The sequence below is a fragment of the Gymnogyps californianus genome, chromosome 25 (genome assembly GCF_018139145.2).
Source record: "Gymnogyps californianus isolate 813 chromosome 25, ASM1813914v2, whole genome shotgun sequence".
NCBI lineage: Eukaryota > Metazoa > Chordata > Aves > Accipitriformes > Cathartidae > Gymnogyps > Gymnogyps californianus.
Window position 1 is genome coordinate 4,602,496 of NC_059495.1, and position 10,716 is coordinate 4,613,211.

At 43.5% G+C, this 10,716-nt stretch overlaps 2 protein-coding genes across 2 annotated transcripts; both read right to left on the reverse strand.

The window, feature by feature from the left end:
- Positions 1 to 272: 272 nt before the first annotated feature.
- On the reverse strand, positions 273 to 3,852 carry LOC127025767 (uncharacterized protein CXorf65 homolog). The gene is made up of 6 exons (XM_050910851.1): positions 2,979 to 3,852; positions 2,206 to 2,292; positions 1,297 to 1,395; positions 847 to 939; positions 447 to 540; positions 273 to 360 (listed from the first exon to the last, which is right to left on the reverse strand). The coding sequence occupies exons 1-6, from the start codon at positions 3,001 to 3,003 to the stop codon at positions 273 to 275; spliced, it is 486 nt and encodes a 161-aa protein (XP_050766808.1). The 5' UTR covers positions 3,004 to 3,852.
- Positions 3,848 to 9,588, reverse strand: LOC127025846 (uncharacterized). Its single transcript, XM_050910984.1, has 9 exons — positions 9,457 to 9,588; positions 8,541 to 8,703; positions 8,061 to 8,143; positions 7,103 to 7,263; positions 6,779 to 6,920; positions 6,227 to 6,414; positions 6,050 to 6,128; positions 5,381 to 5,518; positions 3,848 to 4,581 (listed from the first exon to the last, which is right to left on the reverse strand). The coding sequence occupies exons 4-9, from the start codon at positions 7,154 to 7,156 to the stop codon at positions 4,538 to 4,540; spliced, it is 645 nt and encodes a 214-aa protein (XP_050766941.1). The 5' UTR covers positions 7,157 to 7,263; positions 8,061 to 8,143; positions 8,541 to 8,703; positions 9,457 to 9,588; the 3' UTR covers positions 3,848 to 4,537.
- Positions 9,589 to 10,716: the final 1,128 nt, after the last annotated feature.

Sequence of the window (10,716 nt, forward strand, 5' to 3'; positions counted from 1 at the left end):
CTGCCAATTTCTGTGATTCGCCATACAAGCCCAGTGTCTGCAAGGATCAAGGCTTCATTTGGCAAAGTTATTAAGCACGTACCTGGCTTCAAACTGATTCACTGATAAACTAGCTCAGTGAGACTATTCTTTTCTCATAGAAATGAGGCATTTACTATTTCAGGCTTCTGGAAACAACCCAACAAATTAAGTGTTTCATCAAGGAATAAACCAACAAGCATGAAGATGGCCTCCAAAACTCAGTACCAAGGAACTCCTTCAATTTGCCATTATTACAGTTTCCCAGTTTCTTTGGAAGGGGAAGCCACAGTTTTATTCTTGTTGCCCTGTGGTGAATGACTCCTTTTACCCGCCGTAGAAACACAATACACTCATGGATAGGTGCTGGGGACCCAAAGAAAGCTTAAGTATTAATTTCATTCAGGTCAGGGGCTCACCTTGTGGATGGAACTTCCAAAAGCAAGATTGTTTGTTTGCCATATTTTCTGGATTTCACTCTGGTAGGTGACACTTTCGAATCTTCCCACTTCCCCAGTTTAGCTTCAGAAAGAAGAGAAAAAGTAGCTGATAAGAGAAGATCAAATGTAATTCTTGTACTTCCGTGGTACACACCATGTCATCTATGACTCCAGTACTTCACACCCAATGGAAAGATATTAACAAGCCTTTTCTTCTTTAGTTATAGTTTTTTAGTTCTGCAAATAAAGATTTCCCATTTTGACTATAAATTAAAAACCTTCTTTACTTCAGGCTTTTATTCCTCCCCTAGGAGCATAACTGATACGATATTCTCTCCTCTCATGTTTGAGAACAAGATTACAGAAACATCTACTTCGGCCTACCTACCCAGAAACTTTGGACTGATGATGCTGTGGTCTTTCAGCAGTGGTGTAAAAACAGCTTCTTGGGAACCTTCATGTTCTGTGAGGGATAAAAGCATGGTATTAAACCCAGAAACTTTCGAATGAACGTTTCCTGGAGGTAGAACTGGGACTATCAGGAAATCTGTCCTACACAGACGCAATCCTGACTTAGACCATTTTCAAAAGCAGCCTTAATTTCAGTGTCCAATTTCTGGTATCTTAGCTCTGTCTTCAGTAAGCGTTCAACATCATTAGGTCCTATTGTCTCCGAGTGGAGCTAAGGATGCTCAGAGGCTCAAGCTGGGAATCCAGAACAAAAATCCTCTAACTTTCAACCTTCACCTGTGTGTGGGTATTTCTTTAGCTACAAAGGAAAACAAAAGCATCGCCAATACAGAGATTTGCAAATTTACATATGTGTGACTTGGAGTAGCATACAAAACCCTCTCTCTCAGGAGCTGCGATGTGTAGTGGTCCTGGTTCTGGAGCAAATTCTTCACTTGGCCATTCTCATCTGCCAGTTCAATTTCACCTGCAACACATAGAAGTCTAGGTCAGGGTTCAAGGGCAGGAACCTACTACGAGCTATGGCAATGAAACTCAAGACATGTCCTAGCTATGCAAAGGTAATCCACATCTGAAAAACAGCCCAAAGTCTGCGTGCAGTTTAGTTGAGTACTATGGTTCAGGACCATCTCAAAATAATTATCTGCCTCTCATCCTAGTGGTCAGTCAGCCAAGTTACATCGATGCATATGCTTTTTGTCAAGACAAAAAACTAGGTTGTACAACTCGGCGCAAACCTCTTGCTGTGGGATAAGCTGGCTCATAATACACTACACTTGCTATGGTCTAGGAGAATTCAATGGATAGCCATTATGGTTATGTTCATCAGTGGCAACTTGACAGGCTTAGTTAACATGACTGTATTCAAGGACTGAGTGTGAAAACCTGCAAAGAATCTGCCAGTAGATCTGGGCTGTTAGCATGTTTCATCATGTTGACAGACTAATGAAATCCTCATTGGATATTTTCTTCAGATGGACATTTTCATTAGACATTTTCATTGGACCTTTTCTTCTAACAGCATTTAAAAGCACTGTATCTAGCTGTGTATGTATAAGAGGCAAGGATTAACCAGATAATGAGCACAGCCGGGGCAGCCTCAGTAACTGCAACAAACACCATCAGGAACATTATCTGGCTTTAACACACCGGGAAGCTTGACAACAGTTTCACGCTGGAAGACAGAATCAGCAGAAACCACCCAGCTCATTTCAGAACTCAGAGCCACACACAGCCATAAACCTAAGAGGTTCCTTTTCAGGGAACTCAACCATACCTTCCTTCTCACAGCTACAGCAGCGTTTGATGCTCTCCAAGAGAAGCTGAAGTTTACACTGAATGTTGGAAAGGGCCTTTTCATTTTCTGCTAAGAGAGGCATAAGTCAAAGCAATCAAAGAAAAACTAACAGCCCTGTGACTGCTCTCCAAATTCCAAATTAAGTGACCCTGCACTCGATCACTCTTATCAGCAGTCTCAGGGAAATGGCACCCTCCCGAATGTGAGGGGACTTCACAGCTACTCCAGTCCAGCACTGGACTCCCAGAAGATTCCATAGACCACTGGAAAAAGAGCTATCAACAGTAAATACTTCAGAAGTAGAACAAAAACAATGGTTGCACCACTCCTCTTTTTATTTGTTCTTTCCAAGGAACTATTAACAGAGCATGAAAAGAAACACTGTGTGAAACTCTGGTCTTTTAATTGATATTCTTTGGTTTTGTGGGGAAAAAAGACCCAAAACACTTTAAAACTCAAAAATGTTTTCTTATAACTGAAGTGCACTTGTTAAGAAAACCACAGTGGGGAAAAAAAGAAAACTATAGCAAAATTCCATATGTATACCTTTGTTTTGATCTAAACCAAAAAATTGTTTCATTGGAAAACTGTTACAATGAAAAAATTGACAAGTTTTATTTACTACTGCCTTCCACCCTGCCTTTTACAAATATAACCTGGAACCACAAATCACAGAGATAACTTTATCACCTGTCTGGGTACCATGTTTCCCTGTGGATATTACAGAGACAGCAATCACTGAAGACGCTTACCTCCATGTAGTACTGTTATAAACATATCTGCTAATAACCTAAAAAAGAAAGCAATAAGGAGAGCAATGACAGTTTTTTCACTACTGTGTTCTAGAACAGGCAATCACAGAGAGTGACCCACAAGTGTTTTGTAGTGTTTGCCTGTAGGTATGTTTTGCTTCCTAAAATCCTCCCATTTTCTGAAAGTCCCTTCAAAGCATCAGTAAGTACCTAAATTCTCCCCTCGATGCTGCAAAGGAACCAAGACAAACCTTTGGTTTTTGGGAGCAAGCTCAGAAAACATGGAACCACCAAAATGAGTAGATGAGGGCAAAAGACCTTGCAGTTCCTCTGGATCCACCAGAGACACCACTTAGTGGAAGCAAAACTGAGAGCTTCTGTCTTGGCTCCTGGGCACCGAAGTCTCACCCTCTTAATACCCACTATGGTTATGCAAAGGCAGGAGTAAACACAAATTTGTGTCTAGGAACCAGGAAGGAGTGGGTTCACAAACTTCTTCACACATAAGCAATTCAGTAAATATTGCAATGAGAAGAGAATAGGCTTTGCTGTTGGAAACAGTTGGCTGAAGCCTACCTGTAGGCATTGCCAAGGTACTGTGCTGGCTCACAATCAAGAAATTTTATGTTGCTATACTTCACCTGGAGCTACAAAATATTGCACAGAAAGAGATGGAGCAGGTGTTCTGATTCCACTCCTGTTCTACAGAAGCAAAGCCCACTTCACAGCCAGGCTATCTTGGCATCATACAGACAGGCCAAAAGACTAAGAATGGTAGGAAGGATATTCTCAGTTTAAAGATCAGGCTCCCAGAGCACTGGACACCGGCAGCTACACTGATCCCTGCAGTCACCACTACAGGGAATAGCTTAAGTGTACTCTTTGCTCAAAAAAAATCACATCTCTGGAGACCTTCAAGGTCTCTGCCAGCAGACCTCACTGAGATCAGCATGAGTATATTGAAAACATGCACACGCAATATAGAGATGCTGGGCAAGGCTTATAAGTATGGCTCTAAACTATACTTAAAAAACCCTCACAAATATCCTTCGTATCAGAGATCATAAAGGCTATACAGAATGCATTGATACGTAGGGGCTCTTATGCCACCCGTGGCTTCACATGTTTTCTGCTTTACTGACTTAACAATGAAAACTGTAAAATTAGTAGACAACGTCAAGAACCTCAGCTTCCTTCTCAAGCCTACAAATTATTGGTAATCCAAGGCAAGTGTGAAAATATTTCAACCAGGTTAAGCAAACAGAATATGGATTATTCATTACGTATTTGATCGAGTACATCTCTAACTAAATACATATCTATTCTGATACTTCAGGTACTGCAGCTCTGTCCACAGACAAACACACTCTCCCATAATCCACCTTTAGCCATTGCCAAGGATAAGCCAGGTTCCTCAAGGAAATAAGATGGTGGCTATTTTACTTTGCAGAAGATGAAATACTTCTGTTTCTGTCTCTTCAATCCTCTGAGCAACGCAGCTCCTCTTTATTTCCAGCAGCAGAGCTTCATCTCTCTTTGTGGCCCAAGAATCCAGCAGCTCAGAAGAGGGCTGAGCTCCCCACGTTTGTTTGATGTTTGCTGTCTGTTACAGAAATTCAAAACAAAAGCAGAATGCAAATTCAGTGGACAGCATCAAGGGACTGCTATGCCACCACTAAGGCAGCCTAGTCCAACGGGCAAAAAACCAGGACAGGATCTACTGCCAGCACTATACACTGACTCAGCGACTCTAGAGTATATGGCAAGCTGCATAGTGCACACTGACAGCATATTCAGGCCTTTGCAAAGCTCACTGTATCTGAATTTCAAAATAATGCAAATGATCCACCCATAATTACACCAAAACCACACCATTAACAATTTCAAACTCTAAGCATCACAGTCTAAAAATTCAGCAACAGCTTGAGGAAAATGTTCAGTTCAGAAGACATCCTGCTTATTTTAACTCCTTGTTTATTTACTGCTATAAACCGGTACACATGAAGAGAACCAGCCGCCTTATTCTCTTGCTGGTAAATTGCTCCCTAAGATCACAGATCTTGGCTGTATTACAACATTTTCCCCAGAAACCTTTTGTGATGAACAGAAAAGTTCTAACACATGAATTCATAAGAAACAAAAATGCTCTGTTTGTGTAAAAGTACCTGCTGAGAGAAAGAAGGAAACAAGTCTACACATGTGAATTAGTCAAGCACTTTGGTCTGCTTATTGACCTCTTGGTGACTTCTTTTTAATGACCTGCAGCTCAACAGCAGACATTTGCATATGCATTTTACCAAGGCACCAACGATGAGAGACAACTTCTCTCCCCCCATTTTGTAATCTTATATCCTATCCACTATAGCGAAACAGAAACTGCAATACAGACTGACATTTGTTACCTGGATTAACAAAGTCTGAAGGTTGCTGCAGATTCACCAAAGCTTGCTTGATCTCACACAGAGTCTTGGCAAGGGGGGAAGCTGCTATCAGGCCCTCCACCTCCAACTCAGTCAGATAAGCCAACTGGAGATCTAAACCTGAAGAAAACGGGGGCACTTTTAAGCCTAAAGGAAGAAGAGGCTCTTCATGGCTGGATGACTGCAACATACACGCTGCCACAAGGAAATACTGTATTGAGCAGAGAGAATGCCTACCCAGAGGCTGTGAGGATCACAGAACTGATGGTATAGAGTTTTCCTGACCTCCCCATATTAGCATTTAATTAGTATAATGACACCCAATCTCTTCCCTACAGGTGGTCACTTAACATATAGGCTAACATACAGGTGTAAAGGGTCTGTGGGGACAAAAGCTCCTCGACTTCCCTCTTACAGAGCAATAGAGGAGGTAGAAGTGGCTTTCCTCAACTGGAGAAATTTCCGTTATCCACCTCAGCAAAAAAAATTTACGTGAAAGTAAGAAATAGCATAAATGGGAAAAAGTAACTATACATTTGCTCTGTTAGCAAACAAACATACCCTCTCCTAACCTAGACTTCAGTGAATCAGCCTTCTACCGCAATCTCTGAAAAGTACCTGTGGCACCCACAACTAAGTCACTGCCCTTACCATGTTCTTCATGTCCAGGGAAGCTGAAAAAAGCACCTTTCCTACTGAAGAGCTCACATTGCTGAGACAGCTCATGATCCTGTGGGATAAAAAGGGCCCAAGAGTTAAAGACATGGGCAAGTGGAAAAAATAGCAGAAAGGTGAGAGATGGCCCAACAACAGACACCTGCAACTCACCTGCCCTTCCACTACTTCTGATTTACTTTCACTGGCCAGGCTGTCCAGTGAGGGTACAGCGACCACCGCATCCTGTCTGTGGACCTCCTGCTCCGTCTCTCGTTTCACAGCTATGTTCTTGTACAGAGTGTTCCCAAGGAGCATTTCCAGAGCTTTCATTAATTCTGTTGCCTCTTGCCACAGAGCACCTAATGAACCAGACAAGCAATTTAAATGGACTTCTACAGAACCACATGAAGAACTGTAATCATCTCCAGAGCAAAACCAAGAGCAGGAACCTTTCTTTGGAAATTCCACAAGATGGCTCCAAGATGCCTCACGCTGTAACATTTCCAAATAACTCTGTGCTTACCCATTCCTAAGCTGACAGACCTGTCTTCTCAGTGAACTCACATGAAGACAGGCTGTCAGCTCTTACAGAACTACAACACTGGAAGACATGATCTTGTGGGATCTCTTCTCATGCGTATGAGCCGCGCCTTTTTTTAACCAGGCCACTGATGCTACCATTACACTCTGCTTCTCTCTTGCTCTGCACTCTGGTTCTCTCACCTGCTTGGAAGCTGTCGCTGCAGTGTTCATCACATTGTTCAACAGCTGCTGGTGCCCAGCTGCTGTCTGCAGGTTTATGCCCACAAATCCTTTGCCTGGCAAAGATTTTCAGGCCTTCAGAGTCCAGTGCTTGCACCATGTCCTGTTTACAGAAAGCAGCAGTATTATACTCCGACAGAGATTAGCGTAACTGTTTTATACCAAAATAAGGTTCTGAAAAGAGTAAGACCTATCCCTCAGTGAACTGCCACTTCAGGGCAACCATTTATCTTACAAATTTCACGGTTCAAGACTCCCGTCCCTTAATTGTTTCTTCACACTGACCATGAGACTTTGAATCTGCTGGCTGATTTTGTTGTAAAACACCAACACATCCATCCTGTGCTTTGCCAGCTGAGATGCCAGGTGCAAATTCTGATCTTCCAGCTTATCATACAGGGTGCGAACACTGAAATCCTCCAGAACCCTCAGTGCAAAACGCTCTTCTGAAACACAAAGTAAGTCTCACACTTAACCACTGGCCACAAGTCTATTCTAATTTATTTCCCAGAAGGGGCACTGCCTGTCCATAGGAGGCAACAGCATTTTGTGTACTGCGAAGAAGGAAGATGGATGAGGCAAGAGATATAAGAGAAGGTCTTGTTCCTTAGTGAGGGGGAGGATGACAGAGCGTTACTATCAACTCCTAACTTGCCCAGTAAACTGTCAGGGTGCTACTTCTCTGTAAGCTGTTCTCAGCATCACTAGATGGTGCCATCTGCTGGGCTCTGGACTTGCTGTACCCTGTGAACATCCTGAAATTCCCAAGATGAGGTCATCCCCAGAAGGCAAACAAGGCCCATGAGTCATGTGCCTTCAGAGAATAGAAGGACCAACAGGAGAACCCAAGTAAATATTTTTAAAGATCTTCATTTTCTTCGCTAGTCATTTGAACCCGCTGTTGTTTTAAAGGACTTTTCAGGGCTGGCCACTTACCCTCCTAATTCCTAAGGAAGAAAACACTAACCCATTCCAATGACAGGAGGTTACACTCCCCAACCGAAGAGATCAAATGAACCTAGAAGTGTGTGTGTGGTGCGCACAGGTGCATGTGCGTGTAAATGTGCATAAACATGCGAGTGCATAGCAGGCAAAGTGCCTGTGTGACCTCATGTGTGTGCACAAATTTCTGGGTGAGTAGGTATCAAAATATCATACTAGAGAGTTAACAGAAGACAACAGAATGGGGAGTAAGTGGGAAGAAGCCAACAGGAGAACACCTGGGGGTGGCACACCGCTACACCTGCATTATGTGCAGCTCCTTTCTCTCCAAAGCCAGCATCTTCTCCAGAACCATGAGGACCAACCGTCTGATAGAACTGAAGGCTAGAGGGAATGACAAAAGAGGGTGAAGAGCATTTCATTCTTCTCAGTAAAATCAGATACTGCAGTATCACCAGCCTAATTCAAGCAGAAGGATAGGTTTCTTGTCTAGATTTTGAAGTCAAAACATGCAGGGGAAGCCTAGGCCAGGTAATTCAGGCAATAATACTCTGTGCAGAAGACACAACAGAGCTGTTATACACTACACTGGAAAAGAGCTGGAATACTGCTGGGGAACTCCTGGGTAATACCAAGAAAATCCCCGTACAGCTAGAAACTCAGCGTAAAGCTGGCAAGAAGTCCAGCATCGGGGACTGAGAGAGTCAGTAATTGCAACAGGACATGCTTTTGTATGATCAAGGTCTGAGCTCCCGATACCTACCAAGCAAAGGCAGTTTACCTGTCTTTAAGGAGGATGTACTCTGGTGGGATGTGTGGCTCGCCCAGGCTCCTCCATCGTGGCTTCCAGCTTTTCAGGGGGCTAATGCTAGCGACAGCAGGCTGGAGCACTAGAGCCAGGGTTGTCAGCACCACAATTAGGAAGCCCAGAACAAAGAGGACCGCTGGGGAAACCAAGAGGGATAGCAAAAGTGAGAAACACAGGAAGCAGTGTGTATCAATAGCACAGTCTCCTTTTTACACTTTACTAAACGCTCTCCCTCCCACACAAAACCGACATTTAGCAACTTTCATATTCGTTACACAGGCTTCTGCTTCTCCCCTTGCTGATTTGGTGCATGCAGGCAAAGAGGCAAAATGTTTTCAGCACTGGTAGCTGAAGGTGACAGAACCAAGGATCACGCTTGCAAGCCACACTTTCATTTCTATTGCTTTACTGTCCTCTCACCGATGGACAAGGGACTGGTATGTGCACAGCACTTACACAGAGGTATGGCTTTGAGGAAAGACCTTAACTGCCCTTGAGTTTAGCCTTTAGCAAACTTTTAAATGATGCATTTAATTTCAGTTTAGTTTATCACGGAAATGCACCGGCACTTTCTGCTTTCAAGCCAAGGAAAACAAAGCTCTCAATTACGTGAATTCTTCAAGCAGGGTGTGGGGAGAAACACGACTGCTCCTTCCCTCTCTCCCCTCTTCAGCTCCTACACAGGCAGGTTCTTGGCTAGAGAGCAGTGAACTTTGGGAAGGGAAGCTCCACAGGAGAAAGAGATTAAAGCTGACAAAGCCCGTGGTTTGATGGTATTTCCAAAAAAAAAAAAAAATAAATGCTTGTTTAAACACACCTGAAGAGGTACAAGAAAGGTCATGGCTAAGCATCAAGGTTCAAGGTAGGTATCACAGTGTTTTGGCTGTACCTGTGATAGCAGCCCAGTCAGGAGCCAAGTTCAGATCCTGTTGCTTCAAAACCCCATGTCTGGCCAGCTGGAACAGAGAAGAGGGCTGGAAGGACCCATCTCTGGGGTCACAGCCCACATTTGCTTCATTCACAGTCACAATCAGGAAGTGTTCCTGAATGGTCCTATCCCTGAAAACATATGTCCCAGACTCCAGGAAAACATGGGCAAACCTAAAAGGGAGAAGTAAGGCAGGCACTGGTTGATCCAAGCTTCCTTTAGCCTCCAGCTGTGATGATGATTAAATACATGGACTTGAACACACCAGACTTTGGCATTTTCACATACTGCTCACTGCCAAGGACTTACTGATTCTGCGAAAGACTCCCTCTGCCCATAACACATGCACTGTTAATCACACCAGATATTACCAGGAGATGTTGAGGTGAGTCTCCTGGATGAGGTGGTCTAGCCTTCGGAAGGGTCCAAAATCCCAGCTTGGGTTGCTGTTATATAGATGCTGCTTCTGATAAACAGGGTAATGGCTGGATGCACGATCTGGGAACAGTTCAGCACAGTGTCAGCAACTCTGACCCACTTTGGTTAGGATAGCTGACACTGGTCTGGCAAAGAACTATGTGACTGCATTTCTTTTATAGGGCCATGCAGTGTCTACTCATTTAATTGAGGTATACATTACTGCCCAACAAAGACTTATGCTTTCTAACAGAGGAAAATTTTATCTGTCTCTATTCTACAGAAATCCAGTCAAAAAGTAAAAAACACCAGGTAAGTCACTGGCAGAGCCTAGACTAAAGTTCTGGAATCTCCTGAAGGCAAGAGAGACAGGGAGGTGAAGGAATGTGCTCATACATGCAGTACTACCAAATGTAGAGTCACTGCTCTAAACGGGTCTGGACACATATATCTGCAAAGAGCACACAGATCCAACAACACTCACCGTGGGAATTGATGCTAAGCTGGAAAAGGATCGCATCTCCTGCTTCCAAACATACTACTGGGTTAGGAATGAGGGGCAAGGCACGGATATCTTTGGAGGAAGTCCTCCGGATTTGACGACCTTTCTGCAGCAACTGATCTGATGAAAAATCTCCTGCCACAGGCAACAGAATGAAACAGAATGAATTCCACAAAATAAGCAGCATGTGAAAACACCTAACCCTTGGCAATGAACTATTTCTTTTGTATCTGTGGGCAATTACAGCTCACAAGGCCAAACGCTGCTCTCAGTTACACTACCATAAATGAAGAGCAACTGGA